At 63.7% G+C, this 26,238-nt stretch overlaps 3 protein-coding genes across 21 annotated transcripts in view; 1 reads left to right on the top strand and 2 right to left on the bottom strand.

Annotated features, from left to right (window-relative positions):
* PPP6R2 (protein phosphatase 6 regulatory subunit 2) overlaps nt 1–3,327 on the bottom strand; it is a 155,174-nt gene extending 151,847 nt beyond the window's left edge. For 11 of the 16 annotated variants that reach the window (XR_008308873.1, XR_008308874.1, XR_008308876.1 and 8 more), the window contains exon 1: nt 3,173–3,326. The gene's annotated coding sequence lies outside the window, so the exon portion shown is untranslated. Of the gene's footprint in view, nt 1–2,962; nt 3,136–3,172 lie in introns of those variants that run through there. The other 5 variants (XR_008308880.1, XR_008308878.1, XR_008308875.1 and 2 more) reach the window with 5 other exon arrangements.
* Nucleotides 3,328–3,391: 64 nt separating this feature from the next.
* Nucleotides 3,392–18,094, top strand: DENND6B (DENN domain containing 6B). 2 transcript variants are annotated; one of them, XM_053257251.1, is made up of 21 exons: nt 3,399–3,524; nt 4,887–5,113; nt 5,549–5,587; nt 5,667–5,709; nt 5,914–6,026; nt 6,417–6,497; nt 8,077–8,182; nt 9,696–9,775; nt 9,899–9,961; nt 10,378–10,433; nt 10,827–10,949; nt 11,125–11,220; nt 11,307–11,401; nt 11,661–11,726; nt 11,954–12,018; nt 12,448–12,537; nt 12,731–12,784; nt 13,078–13,187; nt 16,103–16,205; nt 16,455–16,529; nt 16,976–18,094. In XM_053257251.1, exons 2-21 carry the CDS (start codon nt 5,003–5,005, stop codon nt 17,093–17,095), a joined length of 1,689 nt encoding a protein of 562 aa, XP_053113226.1. In that variant the 5' UTR covers nt 3,399–3,524; nt 4,887–5,002; the 3' UTR covers nt 17,096–18,094. The 2 variants fall into 2 exon arrangements, with proteins under 2 accessions (XP_053113227.1, XP_053113226.1); XM_053257252.1 differs by lacking the exon at nt 4,887–5,113 and having other exon boundaries at nt 3,392–3,524.
* Nucleotides 18,095–21,263: 3,169 nt separating this feature from the next.
* GCC1 (GRIP and coiled-coil domain containing 1) lies at nt 21,264–26,196 on the bottom strand. 3 transcript variants are annotated; one of them, XM_053257098.1, is made up of 3 exons: nt 25,888–26,196; nt 24,217–25,280; nt 21,264–22,871 (listed from the first exon to the last, which is right to left on the bottom strand). In XM_053257098.1, the coding sequence occupies exons 2-3, from the start codon at nt 25,267–25,269 to the stop codon at nt 21,549–21,551; spliced, it is 2,376 nt and encodes a 791-aa protein (XP_053113073.1). In that variant the 5' UTR covers nt 25,270–25,280; nt 25,888–26,196; the 3' UTR covers nt 21,264–21,548. The 3 variants fall into 3 exon arrangements, with proteins under 3 accessions (XP_053113073.1, XP_053113072.1, XP_053113071.1); XM_053257097.1 differs by lacking the exon at nt 25,888–26,196 and adding an exon at nt 25,724–25,881; XM_053257096.1 differs by lacking the exon at nt 25,888–26,196 and adding an exon at nt 25,525–25,715.
* Between the last annotated feature and the right edge of the window lie 42 nt (nt 26,197–26,238).

Below are 26,238 nucleotides of genomic sequence, written 5' to 3'. Positions count from 1 at the left end.
AAGATGGCTCCCTATCCCCAAAGGGCTCACATTCTAAATAGAAACATAAGATAGACACCAGCAACAGCCACTGGAGAGATGCTGTGCTGGGGGTGGAGAGGGCCAGTTACTCTCCTCCTGCTAAATAAAGAGAATCACCACGGTAAAAGGTGCCTCTTTGCCCAGTTAGCAGGGGTAACTGCTATGTCATTCTAGCACCTGGGTTTCATTTCAGCTGGGGATCAAGGCTGCCCTGCTATCTTCAGCTTTGGCTATACTAGTGCCTCAAAAAACCCCAAATATTACAAATCTACTTTTGAAAAAACAGAGAGATTTTGTGCAAGACAAAAACACATCATCACTTGTGCATACTTTTGGAAGTCTACCCTTGTTCAGACTGATATTAACTGGAGGATTAATATTCATGGAGAACACGTCTATCAATGGCTACTAGTCTGGTGGCTGTGGGCCACCTCCAGCCTCAGAGGCATGATGCCTCTAAATACCAGTTGCAGAGGAGCAACAGCAGGTGAGAGGGCCTGCCCTCACCTGTTGCCTGTGGGAATCTGGTGGAATCTACTGTGTGAAACAGGATGTTGGACTAGAACGGCCTTGGGCCTTACCCAGCAGGGCTGTTCTTATGTTCTTAGCTGAACCCAGTTATTAAGGAGCAGAAAAAATGGGTTCAGCTGAACTTGCTCCCACTTCAGTTCTAGACATCAACAAGATACAATGGAAAACTGGGGATGTCATGACACCGAAGGGGTGTGAGCACTGCCAACAGAGAGCCAGCAGGACAATAACAGGTGTCGTGAGGCACCCTAAACAGCAGCTTTTACAAATCGCCTTCTCCCAGGCAATCAGTGTACCAAAGGATGTGGAACCTCGTGCCTCAAGTCCTCAAACTTTGCAGCATGGTGGAGGTTCAGGGAGATCCAAATTGCTGAGTAACCTCACCACACCCTTCTCTTCTGTTCTCACATTGAGACATAGCAGGACCAGCCAGGCCAGGCCAGAAATTATGCATAACCTTGGTTGAAGTCTGGCTCTGTGTTTCTGATGCTTCTCCTTTCTTGCCTCTGCAAGCATCAGCTTCAGATTTAGGTTAGAATAAACCAAGATCAGTTGTGATGTCCGAACCTAGCCTACTTATCCGAAATAAACCATGATCCCCAACTCACTTCAAACCTTGGTTGGAGAACGTAGTTTATTAAGGCCAATTCCATGCTAGGGATCATTAGGAAGGGGACTGAAAATAAAACTACTAATATTATAATGCCCTTATACAAAACTATGGTGCAACCACACTTGGAGTACTGCGTACAATTCTGGTCACCACATCTTAAAAAGGACATTGTTGAACTGGAGAAGGTGCAGAAGAGGGCAACCAAGATGATCAGGGGCCTAGAGCGCCTTTCTTATGAGGCAAGACTACAACACCTGGGGCTTTTTAGTTTAGAAAAAAAGACGACTGCGGAGGGACATGATGGAGGTCTATTAAATCATGCATGGGGTGGAGAAAGTGAATAGAGAGAAATTCTTCTCCCTCTCCAATCACACTAGAACCAGGGGTTATCCCATGAAACTGATTGCCAGGAAATCTAGGACCAACAAGTTGAAGTATTTTTTTCACACAACGCATCATCTACTTGTGGAGTTCTCTGCCAAGAGATGTGGTGACAGCCAACAACCTGGATGGCTTTAAGAGGGGTTTGGATAACTTCCTGGAGGAGAGGTCTATCGACGGCTACTGTCAGAGAGCTCTAAGCCGCCTCCAGCCTCAAAGGCAGGATGCCTCTGAGTACCAGTTGCAGGGAAGCAACCGCAGGAAAGAGGGCCTGCTCCTTTCAGCTCTTGCCTGTAGGCTTCTCAGGGGCATCTGGTGGGCCACTGTGCTGAAACAGGATGCTGGACTGGATGGGCCTCCTTGAGGGGCCCGATCCAGCAGGGCTGTTCTGATGTTCATTGGGAGCAGCATTGCCCTTCCACTCGGGGATGCACATGAGGTCCCACAAACGTCGCCACGCCAGCCTACACAGATGGTTGTGCGGGCACAGACCTCTTCCTCCGGCCTCATCGAAACCAGTATTGAGAGCTGCGCGTACCAGGCTGCTGCCACTTCCTTTCTGCCACTTTTCCTTCCAGACCCTCCAGTGGGACTCGGCAGAGACCAGTCAGCGGGGAGTGACCCGCCGGGCCCAGCTCAAGAATGCCCCGCAAGCCCAGCATGGCGTTTCCTGCCACAGCACCTCCGCCGAGCAGCCCCGGAGCAGCCGCCCTCCCCGCGCGCTCTGTCCCACAGGCCCCGGGGCTCTCTGCCGGGAACCGGCCGGCGCCTTTCGGGAGCCCCAGCTGCTGTCTTGTGGGGGCGACGCTTCCGTGGCCGCTGTGGGCTTCCACCACGTGGCGGCTGGGCTGCAAGAGGGACCCCGGGAGCCCCCGGCCTGCACCTCGCCGCCGCCGCCGCCCTGACCCCACCAGAGGCCGCGAGGAAGGCCGGGGCTGCTGGGACCCCACCCCATCGCCCGAGGGAGCGCGGGAGGCCTGGGGCGGCTGGCCGGGCCCACCCCAAGGCCGCCACGCCAGGCTGCTCGAGGGCAGGCCGGCCCCAGCCCGGCGGGGGGTGGGCGGGGGGCCTGCCCTGCCCAGCCCCTCGCCCAGGCCAGCAGCCCTGGGAGGAGGCGCCAGCCTGGCCGCTCCGGGCAGCCAGCACCACGGCGCCCACCGGGGCGGCGGGCGGCCTCCAGAGCGCGGGCCGAGCCGCCAGGCGGGGGGAGGTCGCCCTGGTGGGCCTCGGGGGGGGGCGCCGCCTCTCAGCCGCCCCCGCCGGGCCATGAGCAGCCAGGGGCCCGGAGGAGCCTCCTCAGCGCGGGCCAGGGAGGAGGAGGAGGAGGAGGAGGAGAGGCTCCTCGAGAGCCCGAGGCCCGGCCTCCCAAGGGGGAGGAGGGGGGGTCGCGGAGCTCCAGGCCCAGGAGCAGTCTACCTGGGCCCCTCGTCACGGGGCGGGCGGCTCCCGGGGGGGGAGGGAAGGAGAGCGGACCTCCACCCGGGGCCCCCTCCCCCCCGGGCTCCTCACCGACAGCGCGGGGAGGGGGCTGCTCAGGGGGCTTCACCTCTCCGGCTCCAAAATGGCGGCGAGGGAAGGGAGGGGCTCCGTGCCGGGCGCGCGCATGCGCCTGGCCAACCGGCCTACCTAGCAGGGCGGTTGTGGGTCCGCGCGCCCTCTGCTTCCGAGGCCTTAGGAACTCGCCGCCACCCTATTGCTGCGCCCGGACTCACGAGAGTGTCGGGACTCCTGAGGGGGAGGGGAGCCCACCTCCCTCGGCCTCCAGGGGGCGCGCGGGGGCCGGGCCGGAAGGAGGAGGCGGCGCCGGCGCTCTAGGCTCAGGGCCTCTATGGCGGAGGGGGCGGGGCCTGCTCGGCGGCGGGGGAGGGGGATGGCGGCGGCCGGCGGGCCGGAGGGTCCGCGCTGGGGCCGGCTGTCGGCGTGGCTGGAGTGCGTCTGCGCCGTCACCTTCGACCTGGAGCTGGGGCAGGCCATGGAGGTGGGTGCGCGGACCCCGAGCCAGCCGCCAGTCTCTGGGCGGCAGCAGCAGAACAGCCCCGCTGCGGGATCAGGGCCCTCGGGGAGGCCCCTCCAGGCCGGCCTCCTGCTTCGCACAGTGGCCCCCCCAGCAGATGCCGCCCTTGGGGAGCCCCCAGGCAGGAGCTGAAGGGGGCCCCGCGGCACGCCCGCCCGCCCGCCCTCCTCCCTCCCGCTGTCACTCCGCTGCTGCAGCTGCTGGGAGGAGGAGGAGGAGGAGGAGGAGGAGGAGGGGCCGTTCCTCCCCAGCGGGGGGGGGAGCAGGAAGTGGGGGCCCCGCGGGGGTCTCTCCTGGGGCCGGTGCGCCTTCACTTGCGCCTACATGATCTAGAAGTAGCGGCCAGCAGCGAAGCAGATTGTGAGCAGCTCCAAAGGGATCTCTCCCAACTGGGGGAGCCGGTGACAAAGTGGCAAATGCGGTTCAGTGTTGGCAAGTGTCAAGTGAGGCACCCTGGGGCGAAAACCCCCAGCTTCAAGTCTACGCTGATGGGATCTGAGCTGTCGGTGACGGGCCAGGAGAGGGATCTTGGGGTGGTGGTGCTGGGCAGCTGGTTGGAAGTGTCGACTCAATGTGCGGCAGCTGTGAAAAAGGCCAATTCCATGCTAGGGATCATTAGGAAGGAGATTGAAAATAAAACGGCTAATATTATAATGCCCTTATACAAAACGATGGTGCGACCACACTTGGGAGTACTGCATACAGTTCTGGTCACCACATCTTAAAAAGGACCTTGTAGAACTGGAGAAGGTAAAGAAGAGGGCAACCGAGATGACCAGGGGCCTAGAGCACCTTCCTTATGAGGCAAGACTACAACACCTGGGGCTTTTTAGTTTAGAAAAAAATACGACTGCGGGGAGACATGATAGAAGTCTATAAAATCATGCATGGCGTGGAGAAAGTGGAGAGAGAGAAATTCTTCTCCCTCTCCCATAACACTACAACCAGGGGTCATCCCATGAAATTGATTGCCGGGAGGTCTAGGACCCACAAACAGAAGTACTTTTTCACACAACGCTTAATGCACTTGTGGAATTCTCTGCCACAGGATGTGGTGATGGCCACTAGCCTGGGTGGTTTTAAAAGGGGCTTGGACACACTCCTGGAGCACAGGTCTATCAATGGCTATTAGTCTGGTGACGACCGGCCACCTCCAGCCTCAGAGGCACAATGCCTCTAAATACCCATTGCAAGGGAGCAGGAGCAGAAAGAGAGAGGCCATGCCCTCACCTCTTACCTGTGGGCCACTGTGTGAAACAGGAGGCTGGACTCGATGGGCCCTGTGCCTGATCCCGCAAGGCTGTTCTGATGTGTGCATGTTCTAAGGGTCTGGAAACCGAGTCCTGCGAGGAGTGGCTGAGCTAGCTGAGTCTGCTGAGTCTGGAGAGGAGAAGTCAGAGGAGGAGGAGGAGAGTTGAGTGCCTGGAGGGCTGATGTAGGAGATGGAGCAGACCATTTCTCGCTTGCTCCAGAGGACAGGACTGAAAGCAAAGGGCTGGAATGCCCAGGAAATAGGCATAGACGAGACCTGGGCCAAGAAGAGCCTCCTGACGGTGAGAGCTTTGAGGCACGGGACTAGCCAGTCTGCCCATTTGCAGTGATGGGCTGGGCTCTCCTTGCCTGGAGGCTTCCCGGCAGAGAATGGGCGGCCGGAGCTCTGTGCTCTCCCCTTTTCCCCTTCAGCTTTGGCAAAAGGCCTTCAAGGCCAGAGCCGTCTCCCACCCTGCTGCTGCCTGGCCAGGGCTGCACTTGGGAAGGGCTGTGCCCGGGGGCTCCAGGGGCTCCCTCTCCCTCCCTGCACATGGTGCCCGGAGGGCTGGGCTGGAGCGTCACACCGGCCCAGTGAGCACCACCGCGGGAGCTGTGCTTGGGGGGGGGCTGCCACTGGCCCCCAGGCCTGGCGACGGGAAGCCCTGAGCCAGTGGGCTGAGCCGGACGGCCCCCAAGCTCCCTTCCAACCCCAGACCTCTCTTGGTCCTCTCTTGCAGCTGGTGTATCCCCGGGATTACGTGCTGACGGAGAAAGAGGTAGCGCCCCCGCCCCCCCCGCCGCTCTTCCCCTGCCCGCTTGCGGCTCTCACGAGCAAGGCGTCTTCTTGCTTTCCAGAAAACCAGCATCTGCTACTTGTCCTTCCCAGACTCGTATTCAGGTGGGTGAGTCGGGGTGGAGGGGGCTGCTCTGCCGTGGCCAGCGCCTGGGGCTCGGGCTCCGGAGGGCGGGCTGCACGCGGGGGTTGCGGGGCCAAGGCTCCCTCAGCTGGGGGGCACCTGCGAGGCCCCAGGCGGCGGGCCTCCCTGCTCTGCCCCCCTCCGTGCCGCCAACGCCCTCCCTTCTTCCCCCCCTCTGCCTGCAGGGGCCCTTGGAGACACCCAGTTCAGCTTCCGCTTCCGCCAGTCCGGAGGGCAGCGGAGGCCTCCCTTGGAGGAGGACGTTCACTACGCGGGGGAAGCCCCGGTCTCCTTGCAGGTCCCTGGCTGCGCTTGCCGGGTTGGGGGGCAGGGCGGGGCTTGCCGGGGCCCTGCGCAGGTGGGAGCGGCCCTCCCCTCCGCCGGATCTGGCCGGACTGCCTCTTAACGGCCTCCCTCAGAGCGGCTGCCCGGGGGGGGCAGGGGGCAGAGTCAGGACCGGAGATGGGGGGGGGAGATGAGGGCCCCCCCCAGGAGCGGTGCTGCCTACAGGGGGCGCTCCTTGTCTGCGACAGGCAAGCTCAGCTGCGGGGGGGGGGGGCTGGCCGGCCAGGCGGTGGTTCCTCCGCCAGAGGAAGCGAGCCCTGGAGGGGGCGTCTCTGTGGGGCAAGCTGCGCTGCCTGCCCAAAGGGAGCCCCTCAGAGGCGTCTGTTTTGTCCCACACGTGCAGCGGGAGCCGGCCCACTACTTGGGCTACGTCTACTTCCGGCAAGTCAAGGACAGCTCTGTCAAAAGAGGCTATTTCCAGAAGGTGAGTGGCGGGGGGGGGGGGGCGGCCCAGAAGCCTCTGCTCCTCGGCGGCTTCTGCCTGCGGGCCCCAAGTGCTTCCTGTGAGGAGGCCCTGGGGCCCCCTCCCGCTGAGCCCAGCAGCTGCGGGGGGGGGCGCCTCGGGGGCAGGCGGCTTCCTCTTCTCCTCAGGCCTCTCGCCGCCTGCAGGGGGCTTCCCGGACCGGAATGGGCCCCAGACTCTGCTCTCGCTCGGCTGCTTCTCCGGCAGAGCAGAGACGGAGTCGGTGGCCAGAATGAGCCCCCCCACCCGGCACAGGGTCGCTTGCCTGGCAGAGGCCGCAAGGCAGGCTGGCTAGGTGAGCGAGGGCCACCCCGAGCAGCTGGTTTGCTTTCTCGCCCCGCTCTTGCCGGCATGGGTGGCTGCGAGGGGAGCAGGCGGGGCAGCTGGGCACCCCTCGGGCCTGCCCGCCTGTGTCTTGTGGGAAAGCAGTTCCCGAGGAGAAACGCCACCGGGCTGCAGAGGAGAGGAGTGCCGCGCACCTGGCCATCCCGTGCGAGAGAAGACAGGACCTTCCGGGCTCTGCCCAAGTTGCTCCCAAAGCCCAGCTCGGCTGCAGAACGGCCAGCTGGAGGCTCAGAGCAGGAAGCAGGGCTGGTGGGAGCACGCCGGAGTGGTCTCCTCTGCGTTTCTCCACGGGAGCACGGTGGGATGGGGGTCCCAGGGCCCCGATTCCCTCCCTGGCGGCCTCTCCAGGTAGGAGACCACTCTCCTCCCGCCCAGGAGACGTGGCTGCCCCTCCATGGAGGCGATGCTGAGTATCGGGCAGCTCCCTCTGTTGCGAAGCTGCAGAGAGGAGAGGTTTTCTCACCCTCCCTGCTGTCAGTCTGTCCAGGGCAGCTTGGAAGCTGGCCGGCCCCGAGAGGCAACGGTCTTGCCTTCTTCCTACGGGCAGCCTGTTTGCAGAGCCTCCCATCCCAAAGCCTGGCCTGGAGATGAGCAGAGGAGGGAGAGCCACTCGGAGCTCTGCCAGAGGATAGCGGGGGGGCGGGGGGGCGGCTTGGCCGTAGCTGCATCATCGGCCCCTGCCGGGAGTGAGGGGGCTCCGGTGCCAAGAGCGTGCCTCTTCCCAAATCCTTTGTTCTCGGGGACCAAGAGAGAGCACCAACGAAATGAATGGGAAAGGTTAATCATGACTAGCGGAAGGGCCAGGGACTGCCGTGGGGCCAGTGAATGCCAACTGCTTGCCTACCACCAGAAGGACGTCTCTGCCACCCTTCAGCTTCTGGGGGCAGTGAACAAAGAGAAAGGAGCAAGCAGCCCATCTCGATTGCGGCCATAGAGCAGCGGAATAGAAAGGATACAGCAAAGCCACTGCGAGGCCGAATCAGCATCCTGCCCTGGAGGCAGGTGGCTTGTAGGGGCCAGGGGGCTGGAGGAGACCGCCGGGTTAGATGTGGCCGGAGCATCTGCTGGCAGGAAGCCGGGCCGGGGGGCGAGGCCAAGGGGCTGCTGCTTCAGTGGCCCACAGTGGCCTTACCGCAACCGGGCAGGTGGCCCGCAGAGGCCCGTGCTGAGGGGGGGGCTTGCTGCTCTCTTTCAGTCTCTCGTCCTGATCTCTCGCCTGCCCTACGTGACTCTCTTCCAGTCGCTGCTTCAGCTCATTGCACCTGAATACTTTGATAAGCTGGACCCGTGTCTGGAGGCAGGTGAGAGCTGGCCTCTGGGCACCCTTGCGGCTGAGAAAAGCCCCGCTGGGGCACCGCGTGGGGCCCAGAAAGGCTGCCTGGAGTGCCTGGCTGCTGGGCCAGGCCCAGGAGGGGCTACCTTGCCCTCTTCCCCACCGTGGCCCACCAGATGCCCAGAGGGAAGCCCACCAGCAACAGCAGGTGAAGGCCCCGCCCCGCCCCCCGCCCCGCCCCCCGCCCCTGCTCCCCTGCTGCTAGGATTCGGAGCAGTCGCCTTCCCCCAGCAACTGGGCTCCAGCATTCGACTGCCCCTGAACCTGGAGGCTCCTTTTAGCTGTCATGACTGAGAGCTCTTGATGGACAGATTGACGGAAGATCAACCTCGTTCTCCTCTGAAACCACCTACAGCGTTGCCCGCTTTACTTCTTGTGGTGGCCAACTCCAGAAGGTGGTTCTGGAATGTGTCCCGTCTGGTCCTGGAAAGCCCCCTTGGCTCATAGGGAGGCGCCCCAGCTTTGGGTCATTTTGGCTGCCCTCTGCAGCCCGTCTTCGAGCTTTGCCTGACTGCAGAGTCCTGCCCAGCCAGCCCCACATGCCGGGACAGCGGCGTTCAGCTGCTGATGCAGCTTGCGGACGTCTGCAGAGGGCAGTGGTCAAGGGGCACTGCCTGCTGGACACAGGAGGGGGGGGCACGCTGGGCTGGCATCTGTACGGGGCTCTCCTGTCTGAGCCCACCTTGGCGCAAAGCCAGCCAGGTGGGCAGCGGTGTTGCCGGAGTGGCCCCAGCTGGCGGCTGGGAGGCCTCCCAGGGAGCAGCTTGGCCACCAGGCAGCTCACCAGGCCGTTGGTCAGAAGCGCCATCTCCACCTCCTCGCGGAGATCATCAGTGATCTAGAAGGAGGGGTAAGCAGCGAGGTGGCCAGATGGGCAGGGGATACCAAACTCTTCCGGGGAGCGAAATCCAGAACGGATTGGGAGGAGCTCCACAAGGATCTCTCCAGAGTAGGGGGGCCAAGTGGGGAATGCGGGTGCCTCTGAGGACCTGTTGCAGGGGAGTCACAGCAGGAGGGAGGGCGTCCTCCCCGCTCTTGGCCTGCGGGCTCCCCAGAGCGGGGGCCACTGTGCGGAACCGGATGCTGGGCTGGAGGGGCCTGATCCCGCAGCAGGGCTGTCCGTACGAGAGGCCATGGCCGCTGGTGTTGCCGGTGGCAAGCTCTGCTCTTGCTTTCTTTGCCAGTAGCCAAGGCTGCTGCTGCTGGACGGGCCTCTCTGTCTGGGCCGGCAAGTGGCCGGGCTGCAGCTTGGCCTGTGGGGACCTTGGGGCAAACCCAGGAGAGACAGCCGGGGTGGCTGTTGGCTTCAGCTGGCCCGCAGTTCCTCCTGGGGCCCATCATCTTGCCCTTGAAGGTGTGGGGTGGCGTGTGACAGGGCGGGGGGGTGAGCTGAGGCTCCCGGGAGGGCTCCCTCCCCCCCCCCCGCACACACACAGACACACAGACAGACCTCCCCCTCACGGCTTCTTTGCCTCTTCCAGTGTGCAGTGAGATTGACCAGTGGCCCCCACCTGTGCCTGGTCAGACCCTGAACCTGCCGGTGATGGGCATCGTCATTCAGGTAGCTGGCGGGCTGCTCCCCTCCCCATGTGCCCCCAGGAGGCGGGGCTGGGCGCCCCCCAGGGCCGCTGCCTCCTTGGGCAAGGAGACCCCCGTGCTCCGTGTCTGGCTGTTTGTCCTGCAGGTGAGAATCCCTTCCCGGGTGGACAAGCCGGGCTCCAGCCCTGCCAAGCCGCTGAATCAAGAGGTGAGGAGGCCGCCTTCCCGTCCCCAGCCACAGCAGCCGCTCCCCCTCCTGGCTTGGCGTGTGCTGGAGAGGGCGGCAGCGGGGGCGCCAGGCCCAGGGAAAGCCCCCCCCCCAGAAGCCCCCCTCCCCGCAGCGGGACGGCCCTGCCAGTGGCGACTGGACTTGCTTCCCGCTCCTCTTCCTGGCGGTGGCAAGTTTGCCCGGCCGACCCCGTGTGACCCACAGAGACAGGCAAGGCTGTTTGTCTGTGTCTGGGGTGGGGCCGGGCCAGGCCCCCAGCAGGCTTCCTGGCTGCCCCTCGGGCCCCTTGAGGCAGGGGTGACTTGTCCAGCACCCAACGCCCGTGCCTGCAGGCGGAGGGGCTGGGGTGCGGCAGACCGGGGCCTGCTGACGGCTCCCCTCTCCTTGCTCCTCAGAGCCTCCGGCCAGCCCCCCTCGCCCTCCCCAGCGCCCACGAGCTGGACCTCTTCAGGTGAGCCGCCTGCCTCAAGGAGGGGGGGCGGGGGGGCTGCCTCTGCCTCCCAGAGAGCGGCCTTCTGGCGGCTCTTCTCCTGCCGGCTGTGGGGAGTTGGCCCCTCGGGCAGAGCCAGCCCTTCCTTGGCCTGCCGGTCCTGGGAGCTCCCTGGCCCACGCCTCCGCCTCTGCCCGGGTAGGGGGCCCAACCTCAAAGCCACCCTGCTCTGTGGGGCAGTGTCCAGCAAGGCCTTGCGTTGGTGTCCTCTTGCCCCGTCCAGGCTGGCACTGGGAACTGGCCATTTGTCTGTATTGCCCCCCACACACACCTGGACGGGGGGCGGGGTCTACGTGTGGCGAGAAGGCTGCCAGGTGGCCCAGCCCATCAGCCCAGCCTCTGGCCTTGTGGCAGGTGCTTCCAGCCGGTACTCATCCATATGCAGATGTTGTGGGAGCTGATGCTGCTGGGGGAGCCCGTCGTGGTCATGGCCCCCTCGCCGTCCGTCTCCTCCGAAATGGTTCTGGCCCTGACCAGGTAACGGCCTCTTGGCCCCGGGCTGCTCTTGCCCCAGCCAGCATCCTGGCTCCAGGAGAGCCGCTGTGAGCCCCTCTGGCACAGCCAGCCGGCGGGGGTCCTCCCTCCGGGGCCGCCGCCTCCTCCTCCTCCTCCTCCTCCTCCTCCTCACGGGCCCCGGGCCCTCTTCTTCCAGCTGCCTGGCTCCTCTGAAGTACTGCTGTGACTACCGGCCCTACTTCACCATCCACGACAGCGAGTTCCGCGAGTACACGACGCGGACCCAGGCCCCGTGAGTCTCCCCTGGGGGCCCGGGGCGGGGCTTGGGGCGGGGCGGCCGGCTGAGGACTCCCTCTCTGCCCTCTTCTTCCTCCGCAGGCCAAACGTCATCCTGGGGGTCACCAACCCCTTTTTTATCAAGACGCTGCAGCACTGGCCCCATGTCCTGCGTCTCGGGGAGCTCAAGATGGCTGGTAACACTGCTGGGGGGCGGGGGGGCTCTTGCAGGAAGCCAGTGGCGGGGGAGGTGCGGGGGGCTCCTGTTTGCCCAGAGGAGGAGGCGGTGGGGGGCTCCCGGGACTCACCCACCCCAAGGGAAGGCATGTGGGGGGGGGCGGTGCGTGGCAGCTGCCCAAGTCCTGGCTGGGCTGCGGATTCTCCTCTTGCAAGCGGGGGGGGGGGCGGGGGGGGCAGCCAAGCTGACCCAGCAAAAGGGTTGCCGTCTTCCCACAGGAGACTTGCCCAAGCAGGTCAAGTTGAAGAAGCTCACCAAGCTGAAGACGTTGGACACCAAGCCAGGCAAGAGCCCCCAGGGAGGGGGGTGGGCAGGCTGGGCCCTGAATGCTGCTCCTCCTCCTCCTCCCCGTGAGTGGGGGAGGGCCCTGGCCCTCCCCTCCCCACACATGCTCTGCAGTGGCGCCTCCGGTGGCCCCACTCGGCCTGCCTGGGGCCGCCGCGGCTGGCGCTCCCTCCCTGTGTTTGGGGAAGGCGCCTCTCACGCCTCCTCCTCCTGGCCTCGCCTCCAGGGCTCTACACGGCCTACAAGACCTTCCTGCACAAGGACAAGGGCCTGATCAAGAGGCTGCTCAAGGTGAGTCTGCGCGCCTGGCTGGCGGGCCGGCTCTCAGCTGGCAGCAGCCCCGGGCTCCCCTTCAGGCCTGCTGGGCTCCCCTGGCCCAGGGATCCTTGCCCAGAGGGCTGGCTCGGGGCTCTGCTTGCAGCGGGGTCTGCCGGGGAGGATCCTGCCCCAGGCGGGAGACCGGGGTGGGCACTGCCTCCGGGCCCCGGAGGGACGGGGGGTGGCTGTGGGGCCCTGCCGAGAGGCCGCCAGCCCAGTCTCCGGGCAGAAGCGCCTTAGCCCTTCTCCCTGGAGCCCTGGCGGGGCCCCTCGCCCCCAGGGCCCCTGCCCCGTGCCAGTTGGCAGCTGCTGCCCCCCACGGCCGTGCGGAGTGTAGTCGGGGGGGGTGGAGGGGGCGGAGCGCCACCCAGTGACCCCAGCCCTGCTGCCCGCAACCCTTAGGGCATCCACAAGAAGCGCCCCTCCGAGGCCCAGAGTGCCCTGCTGAGACGCCACTTCCTGGAGCTCACCCAGAGTTTCATCATCCCCCTGGTGAGTCGGCGGCGGCGGTGGCGGCAGCTCCGGGCCCCAGGAGGAGCCCCCGCTCTGGGCCCCTGCCCTGCCTGTGGAGCTCTGGGCTGCTCTTGCCTGGGGGCCCCTGCGGAGCGCCCCCCGCCCCAGCATACGCTTGGGAAGTGGGGGGGGGGCCTCCGGCTTGGCTCTGACCCTCCCTCTCCTCCCCCAGGAGCACTACATGGCGAGCCTGATGCCTCTGCAGAGGGCCATCACCCCCTGGAAGGTAGGGGCTCCCGTGGCCAGCAGGGGTGCGGGGTGGCCTCTCTTCCGCCCCCAGGCTCTGGGCTCTTCTGCCGCTGCTCACCGCTGCCGCTCAGGCCTTTGGGGAGTTCCTCTGGGCCGAGAGAACTGCCGTGCCGGGGCGGGCGGGCAGGCAGGCGCTTGGCTTTCCTCGCGGGCCTCTGTGGGGACTCCCGGCCCTCGTGTCTGGGGCGCTGGTGCTGGGCTGAATCTGCCCTGGGCAGGACTGGCACGTAGGGCCCGGCTGCCCCACGCCTCCCTTCTCTCTGCCCCCAGAACCCCCCTCAGATCCGCCCCTTCCATCAGGAGGACTTCCTCAAGACGCTGGACCACGCTGGGCCCCAGCTCACCTGTGTGCTGAAGGGGGACTGGGTGGGCCTGTACAGGTGAGCGGCCGGCGAGAGGGGCTTCCGAAGAGGGGGGCCAGCTCCTGGATGGGGAGCGGCGCCTCCAGGCTGTCGACCCAGACTGGCAGCACCCCCTCCGAGGTGGCAGGCAGGCAGGCAGGAGTCTCGCTCCGCCCCATCTTGGAGAGGCCGCTGCTGCCGCCGCCAGGGAGGGGACTTGGAGCCCTCTGCGCACACAAGCAGGCAGGTGTGCGCTTCCACTGAGCGAGGGCCTCTCCCATGGACATGCCTCCGGGGTGGGCCCTGCTCAGCCAAGGGGACCGTCCGTGCTGGTTACCACCCGGCCAGCTCTCCTCTCCCTGAAGAACGTGGGCTTCGGGCGAAAGGTCTCCAGGTAGGGCGCCCACAGGCCGGACGTCGTATTGCGGAGGCCTGAGACGGAGCCAAGGAAAGGAGGGACGACGGGGTGGCTGGGTTCATTCTCCGGGCCGGGAGGTGAGGCTGAGAGAGGGAGAGTGACTGGCCCAACACTGCCCAGACAGCCTTGTGGCGGGGGGGGGGGGGGGCATTTGGACCCGAGGCCCCTCACGCCACGCCTGACACTCGGGTGGCCCCCTGGAAGCCCTGGCCAGCCTTGGGCCTCTGGCTTCTTCCCGTGCCTGGCTCTGGGGCCTCAGAAGCTGGTGATGGATGGGAGGGTCCTGCCCAGGCCCTTCCTAGACATGTCCCGGCAGTCGAGTTCCTGGCGGGGGCGAGGTCTGCCTCGTGCTGCCTCACGGAGGGTGGTTATTGGTACCCCACAATCCACTGGCCAAGGGCATCTTTCAGACTGGGAGGATGATGGTGCCCCAAGGGGGGAAACAGACCCCCTCCTCATGGTTCAGAGTGTGCTGCTGAGCCTCAAGGATGGCGTCTCCCTTTCCAAGAGACACAGGCCCCCACGGGGGAGGTGACCCAGCCCCCCTGGACATTTGGGTTGACCTCCTTGTTCAGATCCAGTGGCCAGAACTGTACGCAGTCTTCCAAATGCAGCTCTTCCCTGCCAGGCTGGGCGGGTATTTGAGGGCACTTCTGGACTGGCCATTGCATTCCAAATCCATTCCCCTAATCCTTGTTGACATAAAATAAACAGTTTTACCTTTCTGAAGAAAAACCTCAGAAAAGTCCTATTTCACCTTTACCGTTTAAAAGACACAACATTAACTTTGTCTGTAGTCGCCGGGATTGGAGATGTGATTGTCTGACATAAAACATCTTCAGATTGCATAGATGGCGTTCTGAAAAAGTCATGTGCGGGAAGCCAGAAGTGTGGCTTGCAGAGCATTCCTCGTTGCTTTTTAACGCCTACATGAGACCGCTGGGCGAGATCATCAGGGGACTTGGAGCAGGGTGTTCTCAACGTGCTGATGACTCTCGGCTCTCTTTCTCCACGATGTCCTCCTCCTCAGGCAATGGCAGCGCTCCCCTCAGTGCCTGCCTTGAGGCAGTAATGGGATGAGGGATATAGACGGCAGCTGGATCCAAACCAGGTGGAGGGGCTTGTGATGAGGGGTCATGGTGCGAGGGGTGGGGTAGAACATCCTGTTCTGGATAGGGCCGCGCTCCCCCCCCCCCCCCAAGGAACAGGTAGGCAGCCTGGCAGGGCTTCTGCACCCAGGCCTCCCCCTGGCGTCTCGCGTGGAAGCGACGGCCAGCAGTGCTTTCTGTCGGCTCAGGCTGATGCAACAGCCGGGTCTGTTCCTTGGAGAGAATGGGCCCAGGATGTGGTGCTCTCACTGGTAACTTCTTGGCTTGATTACCGCAGTGTGCTGTGCGTGGGGCTGCCTTGATCGTGGTCTCGGGGGCTTCTTGGAGAGACCATATGAAAGCAGCTGCACTGGCTGCTATGTTTGGGCAAAATCCCTTTATTTTATTTAACACATTTTAATACTGCCCCAAACTTACATCTCTGGGTGGTTTACAACAAAGTAAAAATATAAAAAGTAAAGGGCTTTAAAGCCCTAAACCGCTTAGGACTGGGTGACCTGAGAGGAGAGCATAGGAACAGAGGAAGCTGCCCTCTACGGAGTCAGACCCTGGGTCTATCCAGCTCAGTCTTGTCTTCACAGACTGGCAGTGGCTTCTCCCGGGTGGCAGGCAGGAAGCTCTCTCGGCCCGATCTTGGAGAGGCTGCTGCCAGGGAGGGGACTGGGCACCTCGATGCTCTTCCCAGAGTGGTGGCTCCATCCCCTGGGCGGGGGGGGGACCTCTTCCAGGGCTGCTCACACTTCTGGCCTCCCCTTCAAATGCAACCAGGGCAGACCCTGCTTAGCCAAGGGGACACGTCCTGCTGGCGACCACCAGCCCAGCTCTCCCCTCGCCCTCTGCCACAGGGTCCCCAGGGCACGCCACCCACCAGCCCATCGGGAGAGGCCACCTGGCTGCCCCTTGGGATCGGGCCTTCTCTGTGCTGCTCCCGGGCTCTGGACTCTGCTCCCTCCCGGTGGCTCGGAGAGGCTCGCGGGTTCCAGCGGCCTTGAAGAGAGCCCGAGAACCTCTGGGCCAGCCCCTTCTCTCTCAGCCTCGCCTACTTCACAGGGTGGTTGTGAGGAGAAGCTTAAGTATGGAGGATGCCGCTCTGGGCTCCTTGGAGGAAGCGCGGGATAGACAATGTAAGAAGAACAAGAAAACCATCTCACCAAAGCCTGGCCTTTAGTGAGTCCTGAGATGATTTCAAAGGGGTTTTAATTTTGTTTTAATGAGGAGTTTGGTTTTATACTTGTGGACCGCCTACAGCCAGCTAGGTGAGGCAGTCAGAAATCTATTAATAAATAATAATAATTCCATGGGTCATTCTGAGTGAGCAAGTGCCTTGGAAACCTCCCCACCCCGGATATTTCAGTCTCTGGCTTTGGGGTGGGGGGGTGGGGGGCGCTAGAAAAACCTGGCCTCTCCCTCCCTCCCTCCCTCCACAGGCAGTTCTTCCGGTCACCCAACTTTGACGGCTGGTATCGCCAGAGGCAGCAGGAGATGACGCACAAGCTGGAGGCCCTGCACTTGGAGGCCATCTCTGAGGCGGTGGGTATTGGGGGGTGTCCATGCCTATACCTGCAGCCCCCCCACCCCCCCACCCCGAGGTTGCCTCATCCTCTCACAGAGCGCCGGGCTTGTGGTGTTGCCCACACCTGGCAGAGTGGGTGGGGGAGGGGCTGGCCGGGGCCTGCAAGGTCAGGAGGTCAGGCTTTGGAGCGGCCGTCAGCCTTGCTGCACCCCAGGGCTGGATTGGGGGGGGCAGCTCCCCCTCTGAGTGGGCTGCTTTTTCTGCAGAACATCAGGCTCTGGCTGAAGGACAAGTCGGAGGTGGAGGTGGTTGACCTGGTGCTGAAGCTTCGGGAGAAGCTGGTAAGCCGCCTCGGGAGGCTCCTGGCCCCCATGCATGGAGGAGGAGGAGGAGGTGGCCATAGCATTGGCCCCCATGGTGGGGGGGGGGCCCTCCAGGCTCTGTCTGCAAACAGGGCAGCCTTCTCCAATGCACCTCCATAAGTAGGGGGGCGAAAAGGAGGGCTCTTGCCTCCACAAGAGTTGCTTGACCCACGTGTAGGAGCTCGAGTGGGTCGGTGACCCTGCCGTGGGGCTAAAAGGGGTGCTGCTTGCTGCAGGGGGCACCTGCAGCAAGGCATGGTCCCTCCCCCAGGACTGCCTGAGAGCGGCCCTTCTGGGAGGCGACTTGAGCTGCTGCCCACACGTCTTCTGGGGAAGCCATCCATGCAGGCGCGGTCCTGACCAGCCCGAGCTCTTCCAGGCGGACTGTGAGAGTCAGGCGCCACTTGCTCTGCCTTCCCTTGCAGGTGCGGGCCCAGTGCCGCCACCTCCCCGTGAAGGAGGAGCCGCTGCAGCGCGTGGCCCGGGACGTTGCCACCCTCATGGGAGCGCTGCCCCCGGACCTCCAGGCGGTCCTGTGCTCCTAGGAGGGAGCCCCTGAGCCGCAGGGCTGGCCCGGAGGGGGGCCCCCTGGCTCTGCCCCCCCCCCACGGGGAGCCCTCTGGCTGGTGGACTGACAGCCCCTCTGGGCGCGCCGCTGCCGCTGCTGCTGCTCTCCCGCACCCAGGAGGAGAGGAGAGGAGTGGGGCTGCCTGGCTTGGGGTCTCCCTGTGGCCCCATCCGAGGGGAGAGCGGCAGGCAGCGGCTGCTCCGCCTGAAATCCCCCCCCCCCCCGTGCATGTCTCTGCTGTTGCGTGACGACTCGTGTCCCTAAAAGCAACCTAGTAAAATCACTTTCCTGACCTTGGGATGGATTCATTGCTGGCGTGTCGCCTGAGCTCCGGCTGGGGCGCAGACATCGGATAGGCTGGCTGCCTCCTAGCCTCTTGCAATGGGCTGAGAGAGAGAGAGAGATGGGGCTACCAGCCCCTCGGAGGGAGTCCCAGAGGGCTGCTCCTTGGTTCTCGCCGGGCGCCTCTGCCTCCCTTCCAGCAAGGGGGCTCCTCCACTGCTTGGCGGGGCGGTGGCACCAGCGGCCCCTCCTGGCCCTGCCCGCTGGCTCCTCCAGGACTCCCTGGCCCCTGCCCAGGACTCCTCGTGGAAGCTCTGAGGCCTGGGGGGCAGTGGAGGGGCAGGCGCTCCCCTGTGACCGCCTGGCGGAAGTTGCCTCGCAGCCAGCAGTACACCAGGCTGTGGAGGAAGCCTTGCAAGGAGACGCTCAGGGCCTGAGGCTGGCAGCGCTTGCGTGGCGGGCAGGGGGCGGCTCTCTCCTCCAGGGGCCCAGCCCTGCAGCCTTCCCGCCCCCCTGACCCACAGCCTGACTGCTTGCTCCCCCCTTGCTGGAGAGCCTCTTCCCCTCGCCTGCAGCGACTGACTCACCGCACATCAGATCAAGCAAGTCGAGAGGCCTTCGCTCTTCTTGAGCAATTGTGAGCGGCCTCAAATAGTCCCCTCAACGGGCGGAATAAAAATATGAAAGAATCCGAGCAGGTTGGTGTCTCAGTCTGTCTGGGGATCTGCAGGCTGCCAGAGGGGCCCGGAGCTCGGCCAGGGGACGGGAGGGACGGAAAGGCAGGAGAGCACCACTCTCTCCGGGGGGGGGGGGACACACACGGTCAGAGGGCAGCGCCACCCAGCCGGGGAACAAGCATGCTGGGCTACTGCTACCTCTCAGCTCCCTGGGGTGGGGGGCGCTGGCCCAAGAGGGTCTCTCTGGAGGAGGAGGAGGAGGCGGCCGCTCCCCGCTTGCTGCCGGCACTACGCTGCCCCCCCCCCCGTTCAGCATGTCACAAGCACACATCACTCACCATTGCCACATGGAGGGGGAAGAAGGAGGCAGGCTGGAGGCTGGTGAAAGAGAGGAGTCCAAGGAGGAAAGCTGGAGAGGAGAGGAGAGGCCCATCACCCCACAGGGCCGCCCCCTTGCAGGGCGCATGGCTCCAACACTGGCAGCAGCAGCAGCAGCCCCACATGCAGAAGGCGAGACCCCTCCTCAAGGCGGCCTTCTCTCTGGTGGTCTCCCCCACCCCCAGCCAGTGGCCGGCCCGCTGCTGCTGCTGCAGGGGAGCGTGAGCCCCCCCACCACCACCTGGCATCCAGCAGGCCAAGAAGACCAGTTGGAAGTAGCAGGCGATCCGGGGCCCACGCCAGGGGCTTCGGCCAGCCCGGCCCTCCGCCTCCAGGGGGAGCGGGCGGGTGCTGCCGCTCTGGTGGCACCAACCCAGCGCCCGGCAGTACAAGACCTGGCCAAGCAGGGCAGCAGTCACTGGCAACTCCTCACCCCCACCCACCCCTCGGCCAGGCCTCAAGCTGCACCTACCAGGCCAAGATGTAGGGCAGGAAGCACCGGAGCCGCTGGGCACACCTGCTGCCGCTCTCCTTGGAGCCAGATCCGAGCGAGGGAAGAGATCCAGAGGAGCCAGCAGCAGCAGCAGCAGCAGCAGCGCCCTCCAGAAGCCCCCAAGAACCACCCTCCAGGTGGCCCCCCCCAGGACTGGGCCAGTTGCCCGGCCTCTCCTCCCGCCCCATCAGGCAGACACCCAACCCACCCTACTGCCGGCCAAGGACACCCCTTCCTGATGACGAGGAAGAGCCCGGCTCTTGACGGGGAAGGTTTCGGCCCCCCCTGTCTGAATGGAGCTCCAGGCGGCTCACAAACGAAGGCCCCACGCACAGATGCGGGCCCTGATGCCGGGGCCGGGTGAGGGGCTTCCTTGGGCAGGGGCTGCTGCTGTCCAGGGGCAGCTGGAGCAGAGAGGCCTCTTCTGGCTAGGCGAGCAGGGCCGGCTTAACGGAGAAGCAAAGGAGGCACTTGCCTAATATCTGAGGGCCTGCAAGTTTTGCCACCCCTCCGGGGGGGGCAAGGGTGCGGGGGGGGGAGGTGAGGGGAAGGTCCCCCTTTTATTTTTTAAAAAACACCACTGTGTGGCGGGAGGGGGGGAGCGGCGAGAGCTCTTCCCAGCTTCTCTGAACGTACGTGTGTGTGTGTGTGTGTGCGCGCACATGCGCACAGAGGGGCCCGAAACAGGCTGCAGACCAGCCATGCAGTCATTGGGGAGGCAGGAGGGAGAGCTGGAAGCTCTGGCTGCCCTCATCCCACCGCACAGCAGCCTTTAAAATAAAATAAAATAAGGTAAGAGGGGGAACTTTCTCCTCACTCCCCCCGCAGCTGCTGTGGCGGCCGCCCCCGCCCCCCCTCGCCCCCAGGGGTGGCAAATCCCTGGCTGCCTACGGGCAGCAAATCGTTTACTCTGTCCCTGCAGGCGAAGGGGAGGCTCCGTCTCGGGCTCCAATTGACGGGCCTAACCCTAACCCCTAACCCTACCCCTCCAGTTTGCTCCGAGCCAGACTCTCCTTTCAGCTCCCTCACAGCTGGTGGCCCAGTCAAGATCCTAGGAGTGACCTCCCTGGACATTCGAGGAGGTCATGCAGATCAGCCAATGGCCAGGCAGGGCTTCCTCCAGCGAAAAGGACTGGGCGTCCAAGACAGAAGCCCTTGAACCACTGAGGAACTCTTCCCCACTGGGGCTTTTTCAAGGGAGCCTTTGCAAGGGACAGCCCTCTCCGCCCAGGGCACGGGAGCAGCTCCCCGTCCCGCTAAGCAGGGGGTGGGAACGGGAGGCCTCCTCCCAACTCTATGGCTAAGCCTCCCGTTGAAACAAGGAAGGCCAGAGGTGGGACGGTCGAGAGCAGTCAGGAGGGGGACCCCCAGCAGGCCGGGAAGGAGGCCTGGGGGTGCCTCCTCCCTACTCGGAGCCTCCCAGGACCAGGGAGGGCCGACTCCCCGCACAGCCCTGCTGCTGATGCCTTCGGGGAAGCCCACAAGAACTGCCCGGTGTCCGTGTGTGCTGAGCGGCAGGGAGCTGGGCAGACAACCGGCACCCTACGCAAACCTCTGCTTCGGGAACTGTCCGGCAGCCCCGGGGAGAGGCATCTAGCGGGGTTCGCAGGAGGACATTTCTCAGCACAGCGTCGCTGGAAGGCGCACCAAGCAGGAGACTTGGGTGCATTGACAGTGGACCATGGACGTTTCAGAACCCCAGGCAAGAGGCTGGTGGGCCATCTTTTCACACTCCCCCACTTTGGGAGGCTTTCCAAATCCCTCTCTTGGACGTCCAGGAGCTCTGCTTGCTGCCCGGGAGGCCGCAGGGAAGGGTCTGCCTTTCCTGCCAGGCCTGACTCATCGACAGCCGGCACCAGACGGACCCACAGATGCCCCTGTGTGTGGCAGCAGACCGGGACTGGCGGAAGAGGCGCTGCGTCCAGACGCTGCCTGGCAAGGCCCTGGCCCCGCGTGGCAGAGCAAAACCAGCCCGCCTCTGGCCGGAGAGGCCCCCCATCCCCGCCACTGCCCTGCCAGGCACCCACAAAGAGCCGCACAGCTGGTGAGAGGCGCATCCCGCCGGAGCAGAGCATGGGGGTGATGCAGCCCCGTCCCAGGCAGGCAAGGACCGGCCAGATCAGCAGGGCAGAGGGCAGAGGCTGCTGGAGGCAGAGTGGCCGGGCAGCACGCCAGCCTCCCCCCACCCCCGGGAGCAGTCTCTGTGGCTCAGAGGAGGCTGCACATCCCCCCGCCACCTTTGCAGCAGCCCCCTCCCCCACAGGGCACCCCACCCCGTGCCCCAAAGCTCCGGATTGTGCCTTGGCAGCAAGGACTCTCTGCTCTCGCTCTTTTATTTGCAAAACACACAAGCTTGTTTGATGCTTCGGGGGGGGACCCCAAAGCCCACCGCATTTCCCCATTCCATAATGGTGGAGGGGTGGGGCGGCACAGGCCTCCTGAAGGGAGGGCAGTCAAGATCTCCGCTCGCTCCCAGCAACAGCAGCAGTGAAACCCGCCCTGCAGCCAGGCTTCCTTGAAGTGCTGGGCAGGAGGAGGCATTCTCGCCTGACACACGGACAGCCACACTCCTTCTCCAGGCACTGCCCCTCTGCTGCCGTTCACCTCTTCCCAGAATGCCACCAGCTGCCGCCCCCCCCGCCCCCCGGGTGTCTCAGAACAGCCTGTTTTTCCTCCGGGCTGAAGTGCAGGATGGTCAGCATAGCCGTCAGTGTCTGCTGCCGACCCAGCAAGTCCGGCAAGGTTAAAAACCGGTAGAAGATGTTCTTGAGGTACTCTAGGTTGGCTCCCTCCCTGCTCTGGTCCCTGAAGTTCTTCTGAATGTGGCCCTGGAGCGCAGACACCTCTTCCCTGTGCTTCTCACCCTCCTCCAGCAGCCTCTCCTGGCACTGGCGGACTTCCGCCTCCAGCTTGTGCTTCTGCCTCTTCAAGGCCGAGACTTCCACCTCCTTCCGCGCCAGCTGCTCTGTGTAGAGGAGGAAGGCGGGCTCGCTGGGGCTGCTGAGCCACAGAGCCTGGGTCAAGCTCTCCAGAGACCCTTCGTCCGCTAAGCCGTGGCTGCCACTGCCACCAGCTGCACCTCCGGCTGCAGAAGCTGGCCCAAGGCCCTGCTTGGGTCCCTGGAGCCCGCGAGGCAGGGCCAGAGCCCTGAGCTGCTCCAGCTCCCGGTCCTTGTCCGCCAGCATGGCTAGCGCTCGGTCCCGCTGCTTGTGGACCTCTCCCTCCAACTGGAGGACCTTCTCTCTGTAGTCCAGCTGGCTCCTCTCCAGCTCCTGCCTGTGGAGCTGCTGGAGGTGGGACAGCTCTTGCTTCTTGGCCTCCCTCTCCTCCTGGTGCTGCTTCTCAGCTTCCTCACAGGAAAGCCGAAGGGAGACATATTTCTCCTTCAGCTCCACCAGCTGCTCCTGTGTGTCCTCCAGCTCCTTGGCCAGGTTCCCGTCCTTTGCAGACTTGTTTTTGAGGACCACCTGAGCCCTCAGCTTGTACCTTTCAAACTCCTCCTTCAGCTGCTTCAGCTCCTGCTTATAGTATGCAGCGGTGGCCTTCTCGCCATCCCCCATCTCCATGCCTTTTGGCAGCTCCACTGTGCAGAAGGCCTCCATGTCCGGGGGAGACCGATTGTGCTTAGCTGCCACCTGCAACAGCCCCCTCAGCTTCTCCATCTTATCCTTCAGGACGTTGACATCTAGGTGGCTTTCTTCAATCGGAACGTCCATGGGGGACCGGCCAGAAGCAGCAATGGCCAGAGTCTTGTTCTCAAGATCCAGCTGGACCACACGGTCCTTCAGCTTCTGGATCGTCAGCTGGTCCTTTTGTTTGGCCTTCTCGTAGGTGCCCAGAAGCTCCGACACTTCTGAAATCTGGGCCTCCAAACTGGCCACCCGCTGTTCTTCCATCTGGACATGCTCTTCTGCTTGAGCAGTCTGGAGGGGTGGGGGGAGAGACAAGGAACCAATCATGACAAGACTGCACAGGACCCCCATCCTTCCCAAAGGGAAAAGGAACTCTATTGTCTGGGGCAGAAGTCCAGCCAAAGGGAAACCCAGGGACTCACCATCCATACAAGGTAGATCATTTTCTATCTGCAACTTTGCCGATAGCCTCACAAATCTCTATATTTATATGACACAAACCAGCCAGCCTTGAAAACTCCACAGCTGGATCTTATCATGCCAAGAAAGGTGGCACAGGTGATCGGACAAAGCCTGTAATATATTTTGTCCACTAGAAGTAAACCATCAGCGGTGAGGAGAGGCCCAACTTTGTGGACGACACTAAAGGACCATGGGTGAAAACCCAGGTGAACCAAGAAGTGCTTCCAAAAGGTCTTTTCCAACTGGATTGTTGGACAACAAAATGGCAAACAAGGCTTAACATAAATCAGCGCAAAGCAACACAGACTGGGGGTGAGGGGACACCTCACTTCTCAGCTGATGGGTCAGAGCTGTCCGTGACTGACCTAGAAAGAGATCTTGGGGTTCATGAAGGACAACTTCCTGAAAGTGTCCTCTCTGTCCACCAGTGGGAGTGAGAAAGGCCAATTCCTTGGCAGGGAAAAGGAATGCAAATGAAACTGCCAGTATTGGAGGAGTGCTCTTATACAAATGTATGGTGTGGCCACATTTGGGGGACGGTGATCAAGGACTAACGGGATTTTGGGATACCGATTCTGTCCTTGCGGTCAAGCACATCAAGTCTCCTGAGCAGTTAATCTGAAAGGAACCCAACTGATAGAGAGGTTTGGCATTTGAGAGAGAGGCAGAGATAACAACTCACCTCCATTCCTATTGTTCGTGTGGTGAAGAAAACTCTACAGTATCTCTCTCTCTCACAAACTCCCACGCAGTATAACTTTTCAAAATCCCTCTGATCGCCCATTGTCATACCTAAGAGACCCAACTTTATTTTTCCACAACAGGAAAGTAAATCCTGCTCTCCATCCCTTGAACATTTCCGTCTTCCATTTCTCCACCGCCTCGAATTCCATGATATTCTTATTACAGATTACGCAGGAAGTGGCTTTATACAGACTCAGGACTCTCTACACTGCCTGGTAGTGGCTCTCCAGGGTCAGATGGGTCTGTCCCAGTCCTACCTGGAGAGGCTGCCACTGACTGAAGCTGGGACCTCTGGCATGCAAAGTAGACGCCGTTCTCTGTGGCCCTTTGGACATTAATCCAGAGCGCCAGAGCCTTGCACACTGCAGTTCTGTTCTGCTTTCGGCGCTGAGTGACCCCCCACCTCCCCAGCGGAGAAGCCGAGGACTACCTTTCTCACTTCCTGCTGCAGCTGTGACTGGAAGTGGCTTTTGAGGCTGGCCATCTCGCTCTGCAGCTCCTGCAGCTGCGGGTCCGGCCTGTTGCTCTCTTCCTGCACGGCCTGGAGCTCCCTCTTCAGCTGCTCCACTTCCTCCGCCAGCCGCCTAGCTTGGCGCTCGTAGCCTTCCACACGCTCAGCCACGCACGTTTTCCCAGCCAGGGCCTCGCGGGTCTCCTCCAGGGCCAGCTCCGCCTCCTGCCGCAGGCCCCTCTCGCTCTGCAGCAGCCTCTGGAGCTCCCGCAGCATGACGGCATGGTCGCTCTGCTCCTGGGCCCGGTCGTGCTGCTGGGCAATGAGGCGGGCCTTGGTCTCCGCCAGCTGCCCCCGCAGGTCCTTCAGCTCAGCCTCCAGGTGGCTCCGCTCTTCCTCGGTCTTCCTGCCGGCCTCCTCCATCTCCTGCTTCAGCTTCTTCTTGTCCGCCTGGTAGGAGGCCTCCATGCGGGACTTCTCCTGGGCCACGGTGGCCAAGGCGCCAGTCAGGGTGGCCAGCTGCACCTGCAGGACCCTGCACCTGTCGGCCTCGCTGCCAGGCGGCTCTGCCCCGCTGCTGCCGGAGCTGAAGCCGCTCTCTGAGCTCCCACCCGGCTCCTCGGGCCCCGGGGACCTCTGCGCCCCCTCCCGCTGCTGCTGCTCCTCCTGCTCCTCGAGCCCCACCGTCGGGTCCCCCTCCCTGGTGGTGGTGGGGGTGGTGGCAGCAGCTGCCCCCGGCAGGCTGTCCTCGCTCTGGACGGAGCTCCTGTCCTCGTTGCTGCTGCTGCTGCTGGTGGTGGGGTCCGGGGGGCTGCCTGCCGGCTGGTGCCAGGCTGAGAGGGCCTTCAGGCTGGCCTCCAGCGCCTCCTTCTCGGCCAGCAGGCTCTTGTAGGCCCGCACCACGTCCCGCAGGCGCACCTGGTACTGCTGCAGCTGCTGCTTCTGCACCTCCACCGTCTCCAGCAGCAGCGCCCTCTTGCTTGGGCCCCCGCTGCTGCTGCTGCCGCCGAAGCTCATCCCCAGCTTCTCCATGGCTGCCGCCCCTGCAAGGAAGAGGAGGAGAGAGAGTGAGAGCGAGAGGCCCCCCCTGCCAGAGGGCCTCCCCCACACTGCTACCCTCACCGCCAGAGGCGTAGCTAGTGGGGAGTGGCCGTTTTTGCCCCCCTCCCTGGTGGCCCCTCAGAGTGAGGGGGGCAATGAAGAAAATAGGGAGGGGTGGTCCTGGGAGGGGGCCGCTCTTTGAACCCATCTGCTCAACTTTAGCTACACTCCTGCACGCAGCTCTACCTGACGAGTGGCCAGCCTGCAGGCAGCGCGACTCTTGTGGGGCGGGCTGGCGGGCGAGAGAGAGGAGCCACCCGAGCTGCTGCGGCGGCTGCTTCCCTGCTGGAGGCCCCCACCCCGGTTGGGGCGACCCGCTGCTGCTCTGCACCCCCCACTCCGGAACACGGAAGGGAGGGCCTGGCGGCGCTCGGAGGCTCCGCACCTGCGCACAAGGGGCGTCCGCCACGTCCCGCAGCAGCTGGGCGCCGGCGCGCTGCCCGGACAGCGAGGCGGCGGCCAGAGCGCCTCTCCTTGGCGGACCCCTTGGGTAAGGACGGGACTCGGAAGGGAGGCTGTGTTGCGTGAGTCTATCCCACCGAGGCGTACCTTTCGTCGCTCCGGAAAGCGTGTGCAGGGTCTCACTGCGCAGGCGCGACTCTGACGATGCCGGGAGTCAGGCGCAGTAACAGTTTCTCTTACTGGACGACGAGCTTCATTTGACCGTACTGAGCATGCGCCCAAGCTTCTGCGCAGTCTCAGAATGGTGGACAGGAAAGGAGGCGGGGTCAAGTAAGCGAAAGTGTGACTACACCGGCAGGCGGGACGGGGACGGGCACGGGCACGGGCACGCGCGGGAGACCACCCCCCGCCATGCACGCGCCGGGGGAGGAGGAGGGGAGGGGAGGGGAGGGGAGGGGCTGCCCCAGCCCCAGCCCCAGCCCCAGCCCCAGCCCCAGC

This window comes from Hemicordylus capensis, chromosome 5 (assembly GCF_027244095.1).
Source record: "Hemicordylus capensis ecotype Gifberg chromosome 5, rHemCap1.1.pri, whole genome shotgun sequence".
NCBI classification, from domain to species: Eukaryota; Metazoa; Chordata; class Lepidosauria; order Squamata; family Cordylidae; genus Hemicordylus; species Hemicordylus capensis.
Note: the sequence above shows the minus strand (reverse complement) of the source record. Positions and strands in the feature narration are given on the sequence as shown.